Source organism: Elgaria multicarinata, chromosome 9, assembly GCF_023053635.1.
Source record: "Elgaria multicarinata webbii isolate HBS135686 ecotype San Diego chromosome 9, rElgMul1.1.pri, whole genome shotgun sequence".
In the NCBI taxonomy this organism is placed as follows: domain Eukaryota; kingdom Metazoa; phylum Chordata; class Lepidosauria; order Squamata; family Anguidae; genus Elgaria; species Elgaria multicarinata.
In genome coordinates, this window is record NC_086179.1 from 96,066,658 (window position 1) to 96,090,207 (window position 23,550).

Consider the following 23,550-nt stretch of genomic DNA (forward strand, 5'->3'; position numbering starts at 1 on the left):
CAGGGTGGCGCCCCGCGCCCAGATGCTCTGGGGTCGGGATGAGGGCAGCTCACCTGCACAGCCCGGTTTCTAACACCTATGCTTCTTTCTCCCCCCTTTTTTTTTAACCCCCCCCCCACAGTAACTTGAGGCTTGGGTCTATAGAACTCACTTCCAGTGCTTCATAAAGTTCCTAAATAGACCTCGCCACAAGGGAATGGCTGCTTCAGCTATGAAACCTTTTGCCTGCTGCCACCAGAAACTCAGTGGTAGCCTGGTTCCTATAGCATAGGCATGGGATTGACACTACCAGATACCACCTTTCAAAATGAACAAAAAATAAAATGTTTGTTAATGGAAATTATTTATGGAAGTGAATAAAATGTCACTGTTCAAAATAATAGGTTGAGATAGCTAAAAGGTTTTTAAATATGGTTTCATTCCTAAACTGAGTCTTTCAATTGAATATAATCTCGATAGTTTTCCCATCAGATCAGATCAGCCCACAAATTGGAGCAGGTTTGGGAATTTCCCTAAATATTCTTACAAACAGGAATAGGTGCTCTACATCAGTCTTCTTCTAGCTTCTAGGATGATTCAGATATTTCAGGGATCCCTTATTGATGTTCCCTCTGGTCAGACATTAAATAGAAATCTAGAATATGTCATTTATATCTTGGTTTGCTCATAACATTATCCAGTTTGGTACATTAAATTTAAAAATATAGTTTCTTCAGGCAATAATTACAAATTTACTGAGTTTACTTTTTAAAGTATTTATTATAATGTTATGAGCAAACCAACATATATATATAATATAACTAGAGGAACATAAAGGCTGCTTTATGTTCCTAAAGGAGCCCACCATAACAAAGTGCCATCCAGATGTTTTGGAGTACAGTACCTAGCATTCCTGACCTTTGGCTATGCTGCCTGAGGTTGATGGGAACTAAAGCCCAAAATATATGGAGGCACCCGGTTGGGGAAGGCTAACCCCCCCCAAAAGTGACTTCAGTTCTGTAAGAGTGCCCCCCCAAAAGTATTCTCTCTCCCCCCCCCAATTTCCAACAAATTTCCATTTTTTTCCATAGCTTCAAAAGTTCCAGAAATTGTACATCTCTACTGAAGAGTGTCTTTCTGGCCCCCTTGTGCTCCTGACCTGGTGCCTAATTGGAAAGCTTAAAAGGGGTTCTTCTTCGTGGTCTCTGTGCATCACACATATGGGCTCTGCGCCTGTGCGGGGCCAGCTTCGGAAAACTTCACTAGCTGAAAACTTTTTAGGCAGGAACCCCTCCCCCACCGTCCACTGAGCATGCTCAGGGGTTCCCGCCTAACTCCTCAGTTCTCTTCAACTACCTGTGGGTAAACAGCTTGTTGGAGACTTCGCTTGGTATTGTTATACCTCAGCTGAAAAATCTATCGTTTTCAATCTTTTCTTACCTCCGTTTTCTCTCTTTACTATAAATTTTTTCTTGTTAGTTAGTCTAGTACTGGTGCTTATGGCACACCAAGGACTCTTTAAAAAGTGTACCAACTGCGGTCAAAAAATATCGCAAACGGATGGACACTCCCTGTGTTTGCTGTGCTTGGGGGAGACTCATGTGGTAGAGTCTTGTGTTTTCTGCCTAAAATTCTCAAGACAGGCAAGAAAAAACCGCGCTGATCGCCTGCGAGCGATCCTTTGGGAAAAGGCTTTGGAGGCAGTAGATAAACTGAGGCAATCTCGTGCTTCTACATCTCCTCACAAAATGGAGACTATGCCCCAACCTCCTCCAGAACAGAGTGAAGCCTCAGCGGTTTCCCCCTCCTCCTCTCATCCCGCTTCGTCTAAAGCAGCTAAAAAGATATCTAAGAGAGCGAGAGAGCACGTTGGGCCCGAAGAGCCCCAAAAGAAAAAGAGCAAACTGAAATCAAAAAATGGAAAGAAGAAGTCAAATCCATCGGTAGCGAAGAGCCTGGTACCGACAACTTCGATACCAAAACGCTTAGCGGTTCCAAGTAGCCCGATATCGAGGCTTTCTTTACAAACAACGCCTCCAGTACTAACGAGTCCGATACCACTCTGTTGGTACCGAGAGCATTCTCGATACCAAGACGGGCAACTCCGTCTTCGCCTCCGGTCCTAGCGCTACCACAAGCTGAGCAGCCGACCGATCCTTCAGTACCGTCTCCCTTGAACATCATCACGATACCGGAGGAGGAAACAAGTGTTCGAGCATCAGTCTCAGAAGGAGAAATTAGAGGCTCTTCGCAGGACATTACTTTACCAGAAGGGGGCCCCATTTCCCCCCGTTACCATCAGCATCAACAAATGCCGCTCGATACCGATGGACATCGATATCGACAGCATGACCCGCATCCAGCTATCGAAACCGAACCTCATCAGTACCGAGATATGCCGCGGGATCCATACTCAGCACCCGATACCAACGGCCGTCGGTACCGTCCAATGTCTCCATATGGCTATTATCGTGATCGCTCACCGGCTTCAGTCTATTCAAGCCAACGGCATTACGACTACGGGGAACATCCCCGCACACTGAACAGGAGACACGACCAGGACTGGAAGCCTCCTCAATACCCTCCATACTATTATGGGGATTGGAGGCACAGGCGTGAGCAAGACTATTATTATTATCAGGAACAGTTTGCTCCCTACCCACGGTTTCGTCAACCCCCTTCAGAAACCATTTCCCGTCCTCCGCCTGCATCTATGCCACCACCACCTCAACCTTCGGTACTGAGGCCTCCGCCTCCACCACAACAGGTGCACACTACGGTACAGACTGCTTCGGTACCGTCACAGTCATTACAGACATTGCCCGCGACAAGGATGAGGGAAAATACATTGGATGAACCCTCTGATGAGGACTATCGGTCTGACTCCTCTCAGGAAGCATCGCCAGCACCATCCATCCCTTCGCCGGATGACCTGGTGGTATCCTCGGATGTGGTCTCCCCCTCGGAGGATTTGGCACACTTTGCCGACCAGGTGCAAAGGATGCCGAGGTCCCTGGGAATTGAAATGTCGCAGCCGGGGGGGCGGAGCTTGGCAGCCTGAGCGATGGCGGGTTTCTTTTGAGGCTCTGAACGGCGCTTGCCGGAAAAGGCAATTATCTCTCTTCTAATGGGCATAAATCTTTGAGCAACCGACAGAAAATGATTATAAAACCAACAGGAGCTGGGAAAGTGGAGAAATTTGAAGAAGGGAGGTGAGATGAACTATGATTAATGCAATGTCTGTCTAAACGGCAACTCTATCAAAAGCGAAAGTAAAGTAAACGCTGACTCTGACGCAGTTTAAAAAGAAGGAATTTACGCTTGCTGGACATTGATTTGTGTTATAACCTTTCATCTTTATCTCACATGGGAACGATTGAAATGCTGGCTTTCTAAGGTGAAAGTGGTTGATTGGATTTATTGGCGTGGCGAGAAGGGGGGGTGAAGGGGCGAAAAAAGCTGCATTTGGCATTCGGTGAGGGAGATGTGGGATGCTGAGAGACTGTGAATGATTAAATCTGATCCCCTCTAGTGAATGCTGTTGTGAACTGGATATTTCCCCCCTCCTCATGAAGAAGGAGCTGTGAGTGCTACATAATAGAGAAGCCAGCATAAGTTGCTAAGGAAGAGAGTTGGACTCTAAGATTTATGCCCTACCCAGAAGGGACCCATGCCCAACGTTAAAAAAAAGATCAAAAGTTGGGAAAAGCTTAATATACAAAAAAAGAAACCTTCAAATCATAATTTGGCTTACCTCTCCTTCCTGGAAAGTACAGCCCCTGGAGTTGAACAGGAAGAGGAAGATATAGACCCAGTCTCTTTGGATACAATACCAAATAAAGAAAAAAACATGGCTGAAGGGGGAAAAGAAAGTGGTAGTAACCCTCCCTCTTTAATGGAAATCAAGGCTATTATAGCAGAAAATAACATTATTATTTTTAAAAAAATGGATCAGCATATGAGTGAATTCAGAAAACAAATGCGTACTATTGCGGATAAAGCGATGGAAAATTCGGATAAGATCAAAGAGATAGAGGCTAAAGCGGATCTGGACCAGAAGAAACAAGAGGCTTTCGAAAAATCAATTAATATACAATTTAAAGAATGGGAATTGCGTTTGATTGCCTTGGAAGATCAATCTCGTAGATCTTCGCTTCGAATAAAGCAGCTGAAGGAGACGCAAGGAGAAGATCTTAGAGAAATTATCGTGAACTGGTTCAAGGAGCTGATGCCTGACATACCAATAGATGGATCGGATCTGGACCGAGTCCACCGTGTGGGGGGGCAAAACTACAAAGGGACTAGAGACATATTGGTGAAATTTGGTAACTATTACAAAAAAGAGCAAATTTTGAAAGAATTGAGATCTAAGGTTCAGATACAGTGTAAAGGCAAACCAGTGCAAATTTACAATGATCTTTCTCAACACACATTAAATTGGAGACGTAGTCTTAAACCAATAACGGAAACATTAATGAAGAATAAAATTCCTTATGCATGGGGTTACCCGGTTTTTTTAAGATTTACATATGGGAGGAGGGAACACAGAGTAACCTCATTGGATCAAGGTAAAGATTTGCTGAAGAGGCTGGGTCTGGATGGGGAAGCAGATGGGGCTGGAGTGGGTGGGGGAGGGAATGAGGCTGGGACATCTGGAGAGTAAGAGAATTGTTAATTATGTTTGGAGATAATTGCAAATAGAAATGCTAATATAGAAACCTGCCGGCCAGGCACAGCACTGCCTCCCCCCTCCCCCTTTAAAGTAGATGGCTGGAGTACTAGACTCACGGGGGATATGGGGGGGGATTAGAGTGGGGGGGTGGGGAGGGGGGAAGGTAGGGGAGGAGGGACTGGGGTAGGAGGGTGGGGGTTTTATGTATGGAGTTTGTGTTTTTATGTAAGCAAGTTTGAATTGCTGAGCACAAGGGATCGGAAGAGATTTCAAAAGGGTGATTATGGATAAAAAGATAAAGGTATCAACACTCAATGTTAAAGGTTTAGGGGCAGTCGTGAAAAGGAAGAGAATAGAACAAATGCTTAATAAAGAGGGATCAGATATTATAATGATCCAAGAGACACACCAAGGCTCCGAGAATTCGAATATGATAAAATTAAAGTGGTTAGCCTATTATGAAAAGTCATTAGGGACATCAAAAAAAAATGGAGTGGCCACTTTGATTTCAAAAAAAAGTGGGTTTACATTAGAAGAGGTAAAAAAGGATGATAAGGGTAGATATCTTATGTTAAAAGGTAAAATTGAGGGAAAGGTCTATACTTTGATTAATGTTTATGCCCCAAATGAGAGGCATAGAGAGTTTTTTATAAAGTTGTTTAAAGAAATAGAAGAATTTAAGGAGGGGTATGCTATATTAGCTGGGGATTTTAATATGGTTATGGATAATAAATGGGACAGGTCAAATCCCACTAATGCTGAAAAGAGGAACAATATGACTATATTGAATAAATTAGTAAAAGAAAATGATTATTTAGATTCGTGGCGTTTACTTAACGGGAATAGGCCTGGATTTTCATACTTTTCCCCAGTTCATCATACATACTCCAGGATAGATCATATATTTGTTTCAAAAGACTTTGCAACGAGGATTTGTAAAATGGAAATGGGGGTAATAAAAGTAACTGATCATGCCTTGTTAAGTTTAGAATTTACAGTTAAGAAAGATTATAAAGAGGCATATAGATGGAAGTTGAAAACAAAGATATTGAAATACAATAAAATAGTAGATAAAATTCGGAAGGAACTGTCGGAGTCATGGGAAATTAATGAAAAAGGAGGAACAGCTGGGTCAGTCATTTGGGACACCATGAAGGCTGTAGCAAGAGGAATCTGTATTAGAGAAACATGTAGTTTAAAAAGACAACAACGTGCAGAACAGGAAAAGTTAGAGATAGAAATTAAAAACTTGGAGGAAAGATATTGGCGAAGTAAAGATAAATATAAATTAGTGGAAATACAAGCTAAGAAGAAACAATTAGAAAACTTAAATATAGAAGAGATTCAAAAGAATTTAATGTATATGAAAAGGGAATATTTTGAAAATAGTGATAAGAACTCGAGGTTGCTTGCCAAGCTCACACAAAAAGAAAAAGGGAGGAATGGGATAGAAACGTTGAAAGATAGCCGAGGGAATTATTGTCATGCAATGAAAGCTAAAATAAAAAATTTTCAGGAATTTTATCAGGAATTGTACAAGGGTAAAGAAATTCAACAAGAAAAGGTGGAGGAGTATATTGGAAGGTTTATAAAGAAGGAAATAAAATCAGAATATAAGGAGTTAATGGAGTCAGTAATAACTCAAAGAGAAGTTGAAGAGGTTATTGATAAGTTAAAAGTGGGTAAATCACCAGGAGCAGATGGTTTGGGTCCAGAATATTATAAGGTCTTCAAAGATTGTTTAGTTCCAAAATTAATGGAACTTTATAATAGGATATTATCAGGAGAGAAGATACCTGAATCATGGGAACATTCAGTGATAATTCTGATCCCAAAACCAGATAAAGACTTGACTAATCCCGATTCTTATAGACCTATTTCTTTAATAAATCAGGATGCTAAAATTTTTACATCTATTATGGCCAAACGACTAAATAAATTTTTGGCAGAATATATAGGAGCAGATCAATGTGGGTTTGTGGTAGGAAGGCATATGCATAATTTAGTGGGTAGAGTTTTAAATGTAATAAATGTAATAAAAAAAGCAAATATTAAGGCAGGTATTATGGCATTAGATATTTTTAAAGCTTTTGATTGTGTGAGCTGGCAGGCACTAAAGAGTATTATAGATAAATTGGGATTTGGAAATAAATTTAAAAATGTAATAGAACAGCTATATTCCCAAAATACGGCGGTAGTGGTGGTAAATGACGGACTTACTGAAAAGATACGACTAGCCAGAGGAACAAGACAAGGATGTCCGCTCTCGCCGGTCCTTTTTGTAATGGTTATGGAAGTTTTGGCGAAGGCACTAAGGGAGGATAAAGAGTTAGAAGGAATTGGAGAGGTAAGGGAAATAAAGCTAAACATGTTTGCGGATGATACTTTATTGACCATTAAGAATCCATTAAGAAAATTAGAAAGAATTAAATATCAGTTGAGGGAATTTGAGGAAATTACAGGGTTAAAAATAAATTGGTCTAAATCAGAGATGATGTTGTTTAACTATACTAAGAAGGAAGAAAAGGATTGGGAATTTAAGGGAATGGAATTGAAAGTTAAGAACGAGATTAAATATTTGGGAATTAAAATTACAAAAAATCTAGAGAATTTAGAAAGGGAAAATTTAACGAGGTTAAAGAAGGAGGTACTAGAGAAATTGGAGAAATATAAAAGATTAAATTTATCTTGGTTTGGGAGAATAGCTTTGATAAAAATGAAGATATTAGCTAAAATTAATTTTGTATTTAGGATGTTACCTATAAAAATATCAGAAACCGAGATAAAAAGTTGGCAAAATATTATTAATAAATATTGTAATGGAGAAAAGAGAGCAAGAGTGAATAAAAATAATTGGTACCTAAGCCAAAAAAAGGGGGGAATGGGTCTCCCAAACATAAAATTATACTACGTAGCAAATAGATTAAGACATGTTGTAGAAGCAATTATGGGAGTAGGAGATTTATATTGGATGGAAGAAAAAATCATAAGTAAGGTAGAGATGAATTTGGAGAATGTTTTTTTTAAAGATGGAGGAAGAAAGTGGGTTGGAAGTATAGATAATCCACTCCTGAGGACTCAATGGGAAATTTGGAGTAAATTTAAAGGGAAGCTGCTTCCGAGCAACTCTCCCTTAGCACCGATAATAATGTTAAAGAATTTCCCAGAGGATCTAAAGGGCAGATTATGTAAAATATTAAAAGAGAAAAATAAAATAAAATTAAAGGATTGGGTAAGAGATATTAAAACAAGAGAGGATATGGAAAATTTGTTAAAGGAGAAGAAGCTATCTTGGCTAGAATATGGTCAATTAGAACAATGGAATAAAAAGTGGATTAAAGATAATAGAATGTGCAGAAAGATGACGAGGTTTGAAGAATTAGTAGTAAGTAAGGAGAAAGGAAAAGGAGGTAGTATAGCTTCAAAAGGATTAATGAGTGAAATATATAAAATATTGCTAGAGAAGGAGTTTAGAGAGAATACAGAGAAAATGGTTTGGGAATCAGATTTGAAGATACAAATAGGGCGACAGAGCTGGGAGGGACTATGGAAACAAAGAGTGTTGAGAAGTTTATCAGTAAGAATAAAGGAGAATTATTTTAAAATTTTATGGAGGTGGTACCTAACCCCGGTTAGATTGAATAAGATAAGTGATCAACACTCAGCAAATTGTTGGAGAGGATGTGGGGAAAAAGGAACGTATTTACATATGTGGTGGCAATGCAAATATGTACAAAGATTATGGAAGATGGTGTTCTCAGAAATTGAAGAAATAGTGGGAATGAAAATAGAACAAACACCAAAAATAGCATTGCTGTCACTATTTGAAGATATAAAGTGTGGAAAAGGAACTATAGAGCTGATATCGAGTTTGTTGGTTGCAGCACGATTGATGATAGCTAGGAACTGGAAGATCCAAGGGGAATATTCTATTGAGGAATGGTATAAAGTAGTATGGGACATAGCCATTAATGATAAACTGACATGCAATATTAAGTGGAGAAAAGGCGTAACTAAAATAAATGAGTTCGAAGGAATTTGGAAACAGTTCCTAGTGTTCGTGTTTACTAAGGGAAGTGGGAAACCACCAGCAGAAGAAATGATTAGATTTTGGACTCAAGAATGATCCCGAGGTGGGGGGTGCACTTTTATGTTAAGAATGAAGATGTTGTAGTGTGATAAGGCATATGTAATAGTTTTTGATATTTGTACTCAACAATTATTCAATATGTATGCAGCAGATATTTGATGTATTTTTTTTCTTATTGTGTTTGTTTCAGTTATATTTTGGAAATGTTTATCTATGTTTATATAGTGTTGAAAATGAATAAAAATTATTATAAAAAAAAAAAATGAAATGTCGCAGCCAATTGAAAAGCTGAATGACCCAGTTTACGACGATGTCTGCTGTGAGTCATCAACCCCTGCGGCCATTCCATATCTACCTGTGCTGCTGCACACAGCACAACAATCCTGGAAGCTGCCTTCCTCTATGCCACCAACGTCGAGAAGGCTGGATAACATCTACAAGATCCAGGAGAAAACAGCCCCGTTCCTCTTCACCCATCCCAAGCCCAACTCGATTATTGTAGAGGCATCTCAAGGATGCACTCAAAGGAAACACAATGCGCCAGTAGACAAAGAAGGCCGTAGGCTGGACGGTTTAGGAAGAAGGATTTACTCCTCGTCTGCATTGTCCCTTAGGGTGCATAACTACCAAGCCACCATGGCTAAATATCAACTTTTCCTTTGGGAAAAAATGGCATCCATTTCTGGATATCTCCCTGATGATCAAAGGGAACTCGCAAACGTATTTTATACGGAAGCTATGAGGCTATCTCGCCAACAACTGAATACAGCGAGACATGCCACTGACTGTGCTTCTAAAGCAATGGTAGCCTCCATTGCATGGAGACGGCATGCGTGGCTTAGGTCCGCAAGACTATCCCAAGAAGCACGCACCCGGATAGAGGACCTCCCTTTTGACGGGGAAGGTCTTTTCCACTCCTCCACAGATGAGTCCATGGAGAATATCCAAAAAGCCAAGAACATGGCTAAGAAAATGGGGATTGGTCAGCAACAACAACTGCAGAGACCTTTCCGCCAGAGGCGTTGGCCGAGAACGCAACAACAGTTCCAGCCAAGACATCAACAGCTACAGCTGCAGGATCGTGCCACTCTGTACCAACCTCAAGGTCAGTACAAGAGACAACAATATCCAGGACGCTTCAAGCAAAATAAGAGCAAGCCTGACCCAAATCAAAGACGGCGTCTTTGACTGTCATGCACCAAACAGCCCAACACCTAAGTTTGGTGACATCCTTGCCCCTTTTTTCCACAATTGGACCATTATTACCACTGATGCATGGGTCCTTAACATCATCTCTCGGGGCTACAAAATAGAATTCTCCACCTCCCCTCCCCTCGGAACCGCAAGGTTCTCACCACCTACAGACGCTCTGTTGAAAGAGACCACGTCTCTTTTGGAGAAGGGCGCCATAGAGCGATTACCAACACATGCACTAGGAGGTGGTTTTTACTCTCGTTATTTTACGGTTCCGAAACGGGATGGGGGGCTGAGGCCTATTTTGGACCTTAGAGAACTAAACAAGTTCATCACCCCTAAAAAATTCCGGATGAACTCCTTAGCAAGCATCCTACCTTTCCTCTCCCAAGGGGACTGGTTTACATCTATAGACCTCAAGGATGCATACTTTCATGTATCAATTCATCCCGATCATCGCCAATTCCTCAGGTTCATAGTGGGGGAAGACATTTTGCAATTCAAAGTGCTTCGTTTTGGTCTTTCTACTGCCCCCCCGAGTCTTCACAAAGTGTATGGAACCAGTTTGCGCCTTTCTGAGGACTCGAGGGGTAGAGATTTATCCCTACTTGGACGATTGGCTGATTGTGGCTAATACGGAACAGGAAGCCACCCGTAATACCAATCTCACCATCAACCCCCTTAACGAATTAGGCCTTTGCATCAACAAAGAAAAATCATTTTTTCAACCAACCCAGAAAATTAAATTCCTTGGAGCAATTCTGGACTCAACCCGCTCCAGGGCTTTCCTTCTAGAGGATAGAGCTACAACGTTAATTAAACTTGCATTTAAGCTCTTCAAGTCTAAAATTACATCTGCTTTCCAGGTACAAAGGTTACTGGGTTTTATGGCAGCCACAGTCAGCGTCGTCCCTTGGGCGCGCCTACACATGAGGCCCCTGCAATTGTGGCTCTTACGGGAGTACGACAATACAATAGACGCTCATCAAGTGAAACTGTCGCTCCCTACCAAAGTAAAGGACACACTCCTTTGGTGGACAGATTTGCCCAATATCACGCAGGGTTTGGACTTCAAACCACCACTGCCATCTCTACATCTGATGACAGATGCGTCCCTATTGGGCTGGGGAACCCACTGCGGGGACCTAACCATACAAGAGCGCTGGAGTCTCCTCGACAGGAAAAGACACATCAATGTTCTGGAGTTGATGGCAATCCAAAAAGTGCTATATGCCTTTCAGCAGACCTTGTCAGGACATGTCATCCAGATCCACACAGACAACATGGCTGCTGTCTGGCATATAAACAAGCAAGGTGGAACACGGTCCATGGACCTAATCTCGTTAACTTTGGACATTTGGCACTGGACAATCGCCCACGACATGACCCTATCGGCCATTCATATCGCAGGCCAGGACAATATCCTGGCACACGACCTCAGCCGCACCTTTGTGGACACGCACGAGTGGCAGATGAAAGACTCTGTCCTCGACATGATTTGTCAGGCTGGGGGACAGCCTGTAATAGACTTATTCGCGTCACCAGAGAACGCCATCTGCAGCCAATACTGCACGTGGGCGGGTCAAGGGACAGCATCTCTAGGCGACGCCTTCGAAAGGACGTGGACAGGACAGCTTCTATATCTGTTCCCCTCCATACCACTTCTCTCAAGGGTCATTGTGAAGTTGCACAACGACAACACCATCTTAGTAGCGCCTTGGTGGCCAAGGCAGCCGTGGTTCACTCCGCTACTCAAACTGTCCTCAGCGGAATTTATCAGACTGCCTCAATGCCACAACCTCATCTCCAAGGGGAAGGGACTCATCTTCCATCTGGATGTCCAGTCCCTAAACCTAAAAGCATGGAGGATAAGGCAACGGTAGACAACCAACCGCTGCCTACTGACGTATGGAACATTATCCTAGCAGCTAGGAAACCAGCTACTAGAAGATCATACGCCAATAAATGGACAGCATTTTCTGCTTTTGCCCTCAGTAGAAACGAGAACCCGTTTTCAGCACCAATAGCCACGGTGCTCTCTTTTCTTTTTTCTTTATTTAAAAAAGGACTCAAGTTCTCGTCACTTAGAGTTTATTTGGCAGCTATCTCTGCCTCTCACCATTGGATTCAGGGCTGCTCGGTCTTCACTCACCCCTTGACAAAACGGTTCATGAAGGGCATGAAGAACACCATCCCACCAGTCCGCTCTTTTGTTCCTCAATGGAGCCTCTCGGTGGTACTCAAGGCACTGTCTGCCAAACCCTTTGAGCCATTAGCAAGGACGGACTTGCGGTTACTCACGTTTAAGGTGGCATTCCTTGTTGCAGTCACATCTGCTAGGCGTGCATCAGAGCTAGCAGCACTCCTCATTGATCCACCTTACACGGTGTTTCATGCTGACAAGGTGGTCCTTAGACCGGACCCAGCCTTTCTACCAAAGGTTGTGTCTTCCTTTCATCTTGGACAGGATATCACCCTGCCAAGTTTTTTCTCTTCGCCGACATCTCCTATTGAGTCTGCTCTACATAGCCTGGACGTTAGACGGGCCCTTGCCTTCTATCAGTCCAGGACTGCTACTCTCCGGAGATCGCAAAGACTTTTTGTTTGCTACGGGGGCAAACAAAAGGGACTTCAGGCATCCCCACAGAGAATATCTGCTTGGGTGGTTCAGACTATCAAATTAGCCTATGAACTCGCTGGCTTCCCGTTGGAGGGTAAGGTGCATTCTCACTCCACCAGAGGAGTGGCCACTTCTACGGCTTTTGAAAAAGGGATCGCTCTACCAGACCTCTGCAAAGCGGCTACCTGGTCGACACCTTTGACTTTTGCCAGCCACTGCCGTCTGGACATCAGGGCGCGTAGGGACTGCGCTTTTGGGCGTGCCGTCTTATCGGCAATTCTGTGAAACTCATCCATCATCTGACACCACCCACCTCCGGTAAGTCAGCTTGCTATTCGCCCATATGTGTGATGCACAGAGACCACGAAGAAGAAAGACAGGTTGCTTACCTGTAACTGTAGTTCTTCGAGTGGTCATCTGTGCAGTCACACAACCCTCCCACAGTCCCCACTATGGTGTCATTTAAGTGTGATCACCTGGTGGTTTTCCTCAGTGAGACTGTTTAGGCGGTTTTCAGGAACTGAGGGGATTAGGCGGGAACCCCTGAGCATGCTCAGTGGATGGTGGGGGAGGGGTTCCCGCCTAAAAAGTTTTCAGCTAGTGAAGTTTTCCGAAGCTGGCCCCGCGCAGGCGCAGAGCCCATATGTGTGAATGTACAGATGACCACTCGAAGAACTACAGTTACAGGTAAGCAACCTGTCTTTTTCTGGGCTGACCTCTAGCAACAGTGGTGAAACTTAGGGGCCTAGAAGTGATCTTGATCTGCTCAGGCCAGGTCATTTAGGGGTTTTTTGCAGATCATTGCCACCACTTTGAGCTGGGACTTGAAAGCAACTGGGAGACAGTGGAGACTCTGGAGAACTGTTTTAACTGCTGAAAACTGTGTTTACGATACTCTGTGCAACCCACCCTCTTCAAAAGGTGGGCTGCAGAATTAAAGGAACCGTGAATTTCTTGCTCATTAGTTGCTATCTTTTGTCGTTGTGCATTCTGTCCATAGTACACATTGTGGAGTGTTACAGAGGCTTCCCAAGGCACTCCTATTGAGTAAGTCTGTCAAAACATCAGAGTCCTTACGTTGCTCCATTTAATGAGGCATACAAGGTTTTGGAAGGATTCCAAATGGCTTCCATTCTGCAGTCCTGTCTCTCATTAGGTGGAGCAATCAGTCTTGCAATTCTGGCTTAGGTTTGCTTCCGTCCCATGCAACAGTTGACCTGCTGGTGGTCTGATTTCCTTGCTGCACTTTACAGGGCTAAACCTTGCATACAGAGCTTATTAAGCTCGATTTATTTATTTTTAATGCAAACTTCTGCACAAGGCTTAAATTGTTTCCATGCCCAGCAGAACATCTTAAGACCATAAGAAGTGCCCTGATGCTGGATCAGACCGAGGGTCCATCTAGTCCAGCACTCTGTTCGCACAGTGGCCAACCAGCCATCGGCCAGGGATGAACAAGCTGGACATGGTGCAACAACACCCTCCCGCCCATGTTCCCCAGCAACTGGTGCACACAGGCTTACTGTCTCGAATACTGGAGATAGCACACAACCATCAGGGCTAGTAGCCATGGATAGCCTTTGCCTCTAGGAATTTATCCCACCCCCTTTTAAAGCCATCCAGATTGGTGGCCATCACTACATCTTGTGTTAGTGAGTTCCATAATTTAACTCTGCGCTGTGTGAAGAAGTTCTTCCTTTTATTTGTCCTGGATCTCCCACCAATCAGCTTCATGGGATGTCCCCTGGGTTCTAGTATTTTGAGAGAGGGAGAAACATATCTCCCTATCCACATTCTCCACACTATGCATAATTTTGTGCACCTCTATCATGTCTCCCCTTAATCTCCTTTTTTCCAAGCTAAACAATCCCAGTTGATGTAACCTTCCCTCATAGGGGAGATGCTCCAGCCCCTTAATAAGTTTTGTTGCCCTTTCTGCACTTTTTCCAGCTCTATAATATACTTTTTTAGGTGTGGTGACCAGAACTGTACACAGTATTCTTAGTGTGGTCGCACCATCGATTTGTATAAGGGCAGTAGGATACTGGCAGTTCTGTTCTCAATTCCTTTTCTTATAGGCTTTTCTTATAAGGCCTAGCATGGAGTTTGCCTTCTTTACAGCGGCCACACACTGGGTGGACATTTTCATGGAGCTGTCCAACACAGTCCCAAAATCTCTTTCTTGTTTGGTCACCACCAGCTCAGATCCCATTAGGTTATAATTGAAGTTGGGTTTTCCCACCCCAACATGCATCACCTTACACTTGCTTACATTGAACCGCATCTGCCATTTGGATGCCCACTCTCCCAGCTTGGAGCGATCTCTTTGAAGCTCTTCACAATCCCTTTGTGTTTTAACAACCTTGAATAATTTGGTGTCATCAGCAAACTTGGCCACTTCACTGCTCACTCCTAATTCCAGATCATTTGTGAATAAGTTGAAAAGGATTGGTCCCAATACTGATCCCTGTGGGAGCCCACTATTTACTTCCCTCTATCGGGAGAATTGACCATTTATTCCTACTCTCTGCTTTTTGTTCTCTAACAAGATACTGATCCATAAGAGGACCTCTCCTCTTATTCCATGACTACTAAGTTTATTCAGGAGTCTTTGGTGGGGGACTTTTTATCAAAAGCCTTTTGGAAGTCCAAATAAACAATGGCCACCAGATCACCCCTGTCTACGTGTTTGTTGACACTCTCAAAGAATTCTAGTAGCTTAGTGAGATAGGACTTGCCTTTGCGGAAGCCATGTTGATTCTTCTTCAGCAGGACCTGCCCTTCTATATGCTTACTGATTTTGTGCTTTCAACTAATTTACCTGGAACAGATGTCAAGCTAACCGGCCTGTAATTTCCTGGATCCACCCTGGATCCCTGTTTGAAAATTGGTGTTACATTGGCCACCTTCCAGCCCTCTGGTACAGGGGCTTGCTCTGCTTTTTGTTTTTGTTTTTAAATTTTGTTCCATGTGTGAAAAGGGAAGAAGCCACAAGAAAAAACAGGGGAAGTGATGGTTGCAGCTCCAGGATGACAAAAAACAGGCTTAGACTCCATGAGTGAAATGATTATCTTGATTTTGAGAACTTTCAAGATTAATGGGACAATGACCAAAAATGCTTTTTGATCTCCACTTTAGAAGTCTTGTCTAGAGAGTGCATATACACAATATTCCTCATAGGAAGAAGCATACTTTCTCCCAACGATGGGAGAGTCTACATCTTTTGCAGGGGTGCAATGCATGCCCCCTCGCCCTTTGGCACTAGCCCCAGAAGTGTGGAGGAAGCACATGTTAAGGTCAGTTCAGATGATGTGCTGGCCCTCTGCAAGTAGTCTCCTTGCTTGAGCTGTGCAACACAGAAGAGGCAGGTGCACAAGGTGCCGCCCTTCCCTTTTAAGAGCTGGAAAATGGCAAGTGGCTCTTGCAAGCTGTATGTGCTTGCTGCTCCCATGAATAGATTGTTCTGCTTCCATGAATAGACGTGAGCAGGATTTTATATGCATTTTTACTCCATCAAACTGCAGGAACTCATTTTTGCTTTCACTTCCTTTTTTTGCTGCTCCCTAGGCCATGTGACGCCCCCTCCCCTCATTGGGCTTCTATCCATATGGAGGCAACCATGAGAGCTTTTCCATTCGTGTGTCGAATTTTATTCATAGAGCTTCTAAATGGGACGGGGCATCATCTGATGGAGGAAATGTAATCCTGGAACAGCATCTAGCATACTTTGGTTGACTTGCGTGCAAGGAATTTAGCCTTCTCGTGGTTCTTAAGTGAGAAATGCTTAAGGCCCGATCACTCCGCTCAGTGGAAGACGAGACGAGCTGAACTTTCATGAGGGTCACTCATTTCAGGAATGGATGAGTTCAGAGGGGTTGGAATATTCTTGCCAACTTTGAATAAGAGACTTACGCTAGAGATCATTAGCTGAGTGACACAATTTTAAATAATGGAAACAGGAATTTGGCTTGCCATGAATTTGTTATAAATGACTAACAGCTGAAATTCGGGTTTGCTTGGTGTGTTTTAATGTTTTACTTTAGGAGAGATTCTGAGAGACAATAAATCACAAATGTGCAGCAGCCTTCCCGAAATCTGACACATCTGGAGGGCACCAGATCGGGGAAGGCTGATATACAGTTTTCCATAAAGTGCCATGCACATTGATGTTACCATGAAATGAATAATAATTATTGCAATTACATGCTGGTTCCTTTTAAAAACAAAGCAAAACATACCGACCCCAATTTGGTGGAGATAATTCAGAAAAGCATGTAAAATAATGAACATGCTTATTGCTTCTTTTAATACCCTGCCATACATATATGTTTAGAATTCATGTTCATTAAATGCAAATTTGTTTTGTGCTATCATTACTCTCTCAATATTGCGATCTCTCCAGCTATGTAGTGTTCAAATAAATATAAAAAGAGCAGTACCATAGTGTAAGTTTCACTAAGGAGCTACAACATAACTAGTTGTCATATAAAACCACACAAGGCAGTATTTATTCATATTGGTTATACTCAAATTTTGAGTGCAGGAGTTGGAAAAGGAAGAAGATATTTCAGAAGATCACCACAGATGGTATTAGTGAACTTGCTGAGATATTGACTAGAAAAAATATTATAAGGTCTGGGGGAGTAACCTTCTGGGTGGGGCTCCAGTGCGAATAGCTAAATATTGGGAAAATCCAAGGGAGGAAAATCTGGTATGTCATGGTTGTATTGAAATTGATGGCAGTTTTGAACATACAGGTAGGGTCAACAAGCATTATCATTTTTCAGAAGCAGCACTAAGAAATTTGTGATATTCTGGAATACTAATTTTCATAGCAAGAATATACAATTGTAAATCTTGTCTAGGTCCTTCACTAAAGTTAAGGATCATTTACTTACTTTATTTTTAATTAATTAGTAGACTACAACTTCTTTTTCTTGTTGTATATGTTGTCTTTTAGATTTTTGTATTTTGGGGGGTCATAAACCACATCTACAGCACCTGCTTTCTGTCAGTACTTCCCAAACTGCAAGAAATTAATTAAAGAAAATAATTTCTGGTTCACAGAGGAGGCTACCCAGTGAATCTTAGCATGATTCTCTGCTCTGGTCTTGCTTCAGTCAAATAATCCTCCGTTACAGTTGGGTCATTCCAGCAGCATTTCATATTTGAGTACCACTCAATCATTCCTAATATCAAGACACAACAAAATTACCTGTGCTCAGGGGAGTCTGCCAGTTATATCTCTACTCGAGTTAAAGTTCCTCCAATCTAGAACCATATTCAAAACTGTGACTCAAACAGAGAAATATTATATTCTAAAAGTAAGCCTTTTCTGGTATCAGTATCTCAAATGTTAATTTGGAGAAAAAGTTCCCAGAAATTTAAGAGACATGAGCCAATATACTCCGCAAGGTTATGGTTTCTTAAGTTACCTGTGTGTACTTTGAGATTTAAACTTTCTTTCACTGTATTTGTTAGAAGATTTTTGTCTCAGCCTTCAAGGTACTGTTTCATCCCAACTCTATGTTAAGAAAATGCATTATCCCTAGAAGGTTAAAACAAGAAATGGTTTCCTTTGAGGAGGTGACTGTTTTATAAAATCAGCTTCTGAAAGTTTGGTATAGGACTAACCCTCCCTGCATTATATCATGGTATATTTTAAGGCACAAGTATGGACATCTCATGATTCCAGCTTTACTGGAAGTAGTTCTGTGGAGTTAAGCTCTGAAAAGTTTTTTATGATTAGCCAGTTGTTACCGTAGAAGCTTTTCTCTCTCTCCTGTTGTTGTTCTAAAGCAGTGCAAAAGGAAAAGAAGGAAAGGTCTCTGCTCCAGAGTTTACAATGAAGGGAGGAAAAGGTTATAAATAGAGTGCTCTACTACAGGTGATGTTACTCACGTCTTTAGCTCTCGTCTTCTTGCCTTTTAAAACACTTTCCCTTGTGCCTGCTACTCACAAGGGGAGGAAAGCTCAGGCTGTGGGGTGAGAGAGGTCTGATCAGGTCTGTGGTGAGAGCAAAGGCTTAAAAGCCCTCCTGTCCCCCTCCCCAGGCCATGGTCGTGATCCAGCTTATATCTCCCCCGCCCCGCCCCGCCCCGATATTTCATTTTTTAAAAAAAGCAAGCGCGTTTTACTCTGTACAGCACCATGTACATTGATGGTGCTATATAAATAAATAAATAAATAAATAAATAAATAAATAAATAAATAATAATAATAATAATTTGAGCTAAAGTTGTGGATAATGTTACGTCTAATTTGGCCCTCAGAAAGGGGAGAGAACTGGGAAGGCAAGATTAGCTCTGGATGACTGTGAGCAGTTGCGTGTACTTCAGCTAGGAATGAGGATGAAGAGGTTAAACTTAGGATACGCAGGCTACTAGCAGCCGCAGGAGCTCGGTCTCACCACCTCAACTGACCCCTCTCCAAGGGCTGCTCTTACTGATTGCGTGCCTCTGCCGCTTTGTCTGGTGCAAGCTGAAGGCTTGCTCCTCTGAAAGATGACCTTTAACATGATCATCCCCTTTCTCCTTTTTGTGTGTGTGTAAATAGATGGATCTTTCGGTAGAAACGCTTTACAGTTTGATGCAGGAGCGCCAGAAAAGATACGCCAAGTACGCCGAGCAGATCCAGAAGGTCAACGAAATGTCTGCCATCCTCCGACGCATCCAGATGGGTGTTGACTTGACCATTCCCCTGATGGAGAGGCTGAACAGCCTGCTGCCAGAGAGTGAGAGGCTGGAGCCTTTTAGTATGAAACCTGACAGGGAGCTCAAACTGTAGTTCTCCATTGCATCCTCCACTCACCTTCTCATGGACTCTACTTGATAAAGAACATCCTTGGAATATTACTGCACTGTCCAGAGTGAGTAGAAGAGAAATATCACTTGTGGCAGGAAGAGTGCTCTTGGTTTGAAACCCAGTCGTGTAGAATAAAGCACTACTTGGGAGTATTTTTTTAAAAACCTTTTCTGTTTCCATCTACTTAACACCACCGTCCCTACACAGCAAAATGTTGCTTTAACAAGATTCAGACTTCTGTCTCCACAACATTCCAGTACGGCAGTGGTTTTAATTTTTTGCCTTTGGGGAACTCTTTCCACATAGGTTTATTTGCTGAGGTGTCTACCTCAGAACCCTTCAAGTTGCAGAGGATTCTGGGGCATGTTCTAAGCAGTGATTTTCCAGTTACATTTCTTTTTAGGATTCCTGAGTTCCTCTATGAGCGATCGGTCACAGCAGCAAACTGTCTGCTACAGCTTCATCGCCATTGCCAGTTTACCCTTGCAATGCAGAGCTTCTGTGAATTGTTAGTGACGCCGTAAGGTTAGCTTTCTCCACTTGGATCAGAATGACTTTTAGGCTGAATGAGCCTAGCTGGCACCCAGCAGACCTAGGGTATCCCAAAATCCACACACAGCAATTCTGTAATTAAAATATAAGGGTTCCCCATTGACCAATGGGTGTGAAAAAGCTTCACTGAGGACAGGAAGTTTAAAAACAAAACATTGCCCAAGCCTCCGCGTTGCCTCCCTTGTAAACAGAGAGAACTCCCAAATTTCTCTGGCCATGCATTATTCCAAGGAGAGATTGGAATTAATGGACAAGCTGTCAGTCTGGGAACCTTGTCTGACATTATTGACCACTTCATTGAGGCGTCTCTGATAAGTTTCTGAGAACCCTGTAAGACAGTTTGAAAACTATTGTTCTTTTAACACTCCCTCTGTTTTCCTAGTTGAGCTACGTTGTGTCTGCGTAGAACTATGGATTGGATTGACTGATTTAGATCTGGACAGTCTGGTTCTTTTAGGAAAATCAAAAAGTGTTCTGTTCTTGAAGATCCTTTCAGTTTACCTTACTAATAGCTAGGTATTATAATATTCCCTAGCTCTGGAACATGTTTGATTCTTTATAACTGAGTGTATAAAGCCAGAAGCAGGCTTATTAAACCTACCTAGCTTAATGTAATGTGGCTTTTGAAAGTTTCTTTTCTGGGGCCTAGCTGAGCTCTCCCCCATTGAGGTTTGTGTGTGTTTTAAAATTGGCGTCTTACTTTATAAGGCTGTTAAATGAGTAACTGCTTGAGTTGTGTGACTGTCACAGCTGTGCAGGCCCCAGAGCTAAGGGCCTCCCATGTAGAAATCATAGGTGAGATTGGGGTCCCTTTTTTCTCACTGCCTCTTTCCTCAGAGGCCTTCTGAATGAAATGATTACTACTCTGTCCTTTTATATTGCTTTGCTTTGCCAAATGATTTCTACCAGGATTGATGAGGGAACTCCCTGTTTTATCCAGAATACAGGACATGTTTAGTCCATGTCCCCCAAAAAGTTGGATAAGCTGCAAAGCCAGGGAAAGGTGAGGTCATATGCTTTATTCCTTTGGCAATTTTGAGCTGTGCCATGAAAAATGCCATCAACCATTTGCAATTGGGCTTGGTGTACCTCTCCAAAGATGGCTGCTTTATATTCTCTGTTTGGGGTCAGGCCCTGGTTACTTTGAATACATCTTACTCTGGTTTCAATGCAGCTTTGAAACTTTGACGTCCCTAGCAGTTGAACTAGAATTATATTGCCTCTGGAGGTTATAGCAAGAATTGCTCTACATATTTAAAATCAACATAGTCAGAAAAGTGCTGGTGGCACTTGCCACACGAATACAGAACTGAACTCTCTCCACTCTTTTTTCCTTCGTAAAACATCTGATTTTTGTCCAAGCCTATGTGTGTTGTCCTGGTGTGAAAAAAGCCTGCTGTATTCTACAGCTGTTCTGTTTTCGCTGTGTCCTTGATTCTGCTGGCTGGGCCTGAGGAGCCCTTAGACTGTCACATTACCCATTTTGGAACTGGCACATCACCAGAATTCCCTCTTATCTCCAAGTCTTGGAAGAAAAGCAGGGAAAGTTGTGTTTATATACCTATTTTTTACTTTGTTTGAGAAAAGAAGAAATGTTGTAGGATTTAATTTTGAGATTGCCACTGGAGAACAGATGCCTAGTGGGCAAAGTCTATCCCTTATGGCTCTCGGAACTCTAGATACCTAAAAGTTTGAGGCCTTTTATTTTACACCTGCTCAGTGGTGAAGCAAACACTTCTGGCCATGAGTGTGCCAAAATACTCATAACATAGGGGTAGAGGCAATTAGAGGGCCCATCAGAGAGGAAAGACCCATGGAATCAGCCCCACCACTGGATGAAACATTTTCACACACTCCCCTGGGGTTTGTGATCCTGCCATGGGGAAGTAACTCTTGAGTCTAGGCCAGGGAAAGTGTGCCCCCGCCCCGTGTTGTTGAGCTGCAGGTCTCACCTTCCCTCCCCATTGGCTATCCTGATGGGAGCTGCAGCCCAGCAGTAGCTGGAGGCCCACGCTTTCAGCACCCCTGAACACCTTTCTGTGTGAAGGTCTCCCTGTCCAAACCTTGGACTTGCTGAGTGTGAGGAGAAAGACCTCCTCAGGGAACGATAGCTTCGTGACTAACAAAAGATAGAACATGCACAGATATATTGGTATGGATTCATATCTCCAAGTGCAGAAAGAACTAGGCCTGCTTTCAGGACCATTAGATTCTCCTCAAAAGGGCAGGTAGAAGGGTAACTTTTTCCAAACAGTAGATGCATCCATCCTGATCCAGAGAGAGAGAGAGATGCAGAAGCAGCTATGTGCAGATTCACATGGTAGATTGGGAAGTCAGTGAGCACTTCTGGATGCAAGCTAGTTCACTCCCTACATTACCTATAGCAGTGGTTTTTAAAATTTATTTATTACATTTATATACCGCCCCCCCAGCCGAAGCTCTCTGGGCGGTTTACAACAATTAAAAATAGTAAACATTAAAGTGTAGTGCATGGAACATGGAGGTTTTTTGACAAATCTCTAATAAGCCACGAATGAAGAAACAGTTTGGCTTGTCCTACACTGTGGAACCACAGTGGAGTTTGGGATGTGATCTTAGGTTGTCATCTCCATTCCAACAGGACAGCTGATTATAGTAGCCCCATCCAATATTTTCTGAGAACTTGCTGAACATACCCCAGAATTTTCAGGGATCCCATAGCAGTTCTGCAGGAGTGCATCAGGAGCAGTCATTGTTTTACGTTTTCCCCAAAGGTAAAAGTTTGCGAGCTAAATATAGGTTCTATTCTTGGCTCTTGAAAATGGTAGAAGGTGAACGGGGAATTGGTGATGGTTGTATATTTTCTTTTGTTGAAAAGCAGCTTTTACCAATTTGATGTGTCTTGCATTGAATTACATTACAATGTGTGCTGTAGATGTTTCTCTCAAACTGTGTTTAATCTTTACTTGAAATATTTATTTTGATTGAGTTTGTTTTATTAATAAAGGACATATGACATGCCAGCTCTCTTTTGGACTGTCTGTATCTAGTGCTGAGAGAGAGAGAAGGAGGGAGAGGGAGGGAAGGGGGAGGGAGAGAGAGGGGGAGAAGGAGGGAGGGAGGGGGGAGAGAGAGAGTTCTTGCAGCAGAGTGTACTGAAGTGCTGTTGCCACCGCACCCCGTAGGCTTTCCTCATATTTCACTTGCCTCTGGATTAACAGCTGGGAGTCTGTGTTTCTTAGTGGCCTGGACTTTGTCAAATAATACTTGACTCAGTAATGATATTAATGGTGCAGTTAATATTGGTTACTACTGCACATCACACAGGGGAGAGGTAGATAGTGTAGGACTACAAGGAATAAATCGCTGTAAAGTAAGGAGTAATGTACCCATATTGCAGTTGGGTGCTAAGGTTGAAAGAGCAGCTCATCTTAGTGAGATCATGGAGATAAGATTAGAATTGGGAATTTCCTGGGTCTTGGTTTATATCAGCTCTCAGCTGTGTTACTGCCCCCAGCCCCCAGGAAGGTAGTTACTTCTCATAAAATCCACTATGGACCATGCAGTTATTCAATCCAAAAGTTAACCATGTTCAGTCCATACATGATGAAGCTACTACACCATATATAAAATTGGGTCTTAATAAGGTTGAAGGTAAGA

General features: G+C 42.6%; 1 protein-coding gene across 1 annotated transcript in view; it reads left to right on the top strand.

The window, feature by feature from the left end:
* The window catches only part of BORCS5 (BLOC-1 related complex subunit 5), a 63,424-nt gene extending 40,511 nt beyond the window's left edge, over nt 1-22,913 (top strand). Inside the window, exon 4 of the mRNA XM_063134381.1 lies at nt 19,111-22,913. Within this exon, the coding sequence (XP_062990451.1) occupies nt 19,111-19,341 (231 nt within the window). The 3' untranslated portion in view covers nt 19,342-22,913. The remainder of the gene's footprint in view (nt 1-19,110) is intronic.
* The last annotated feature ends 637 nt before the right edge of the window (nt 22,914-23,550 follow it).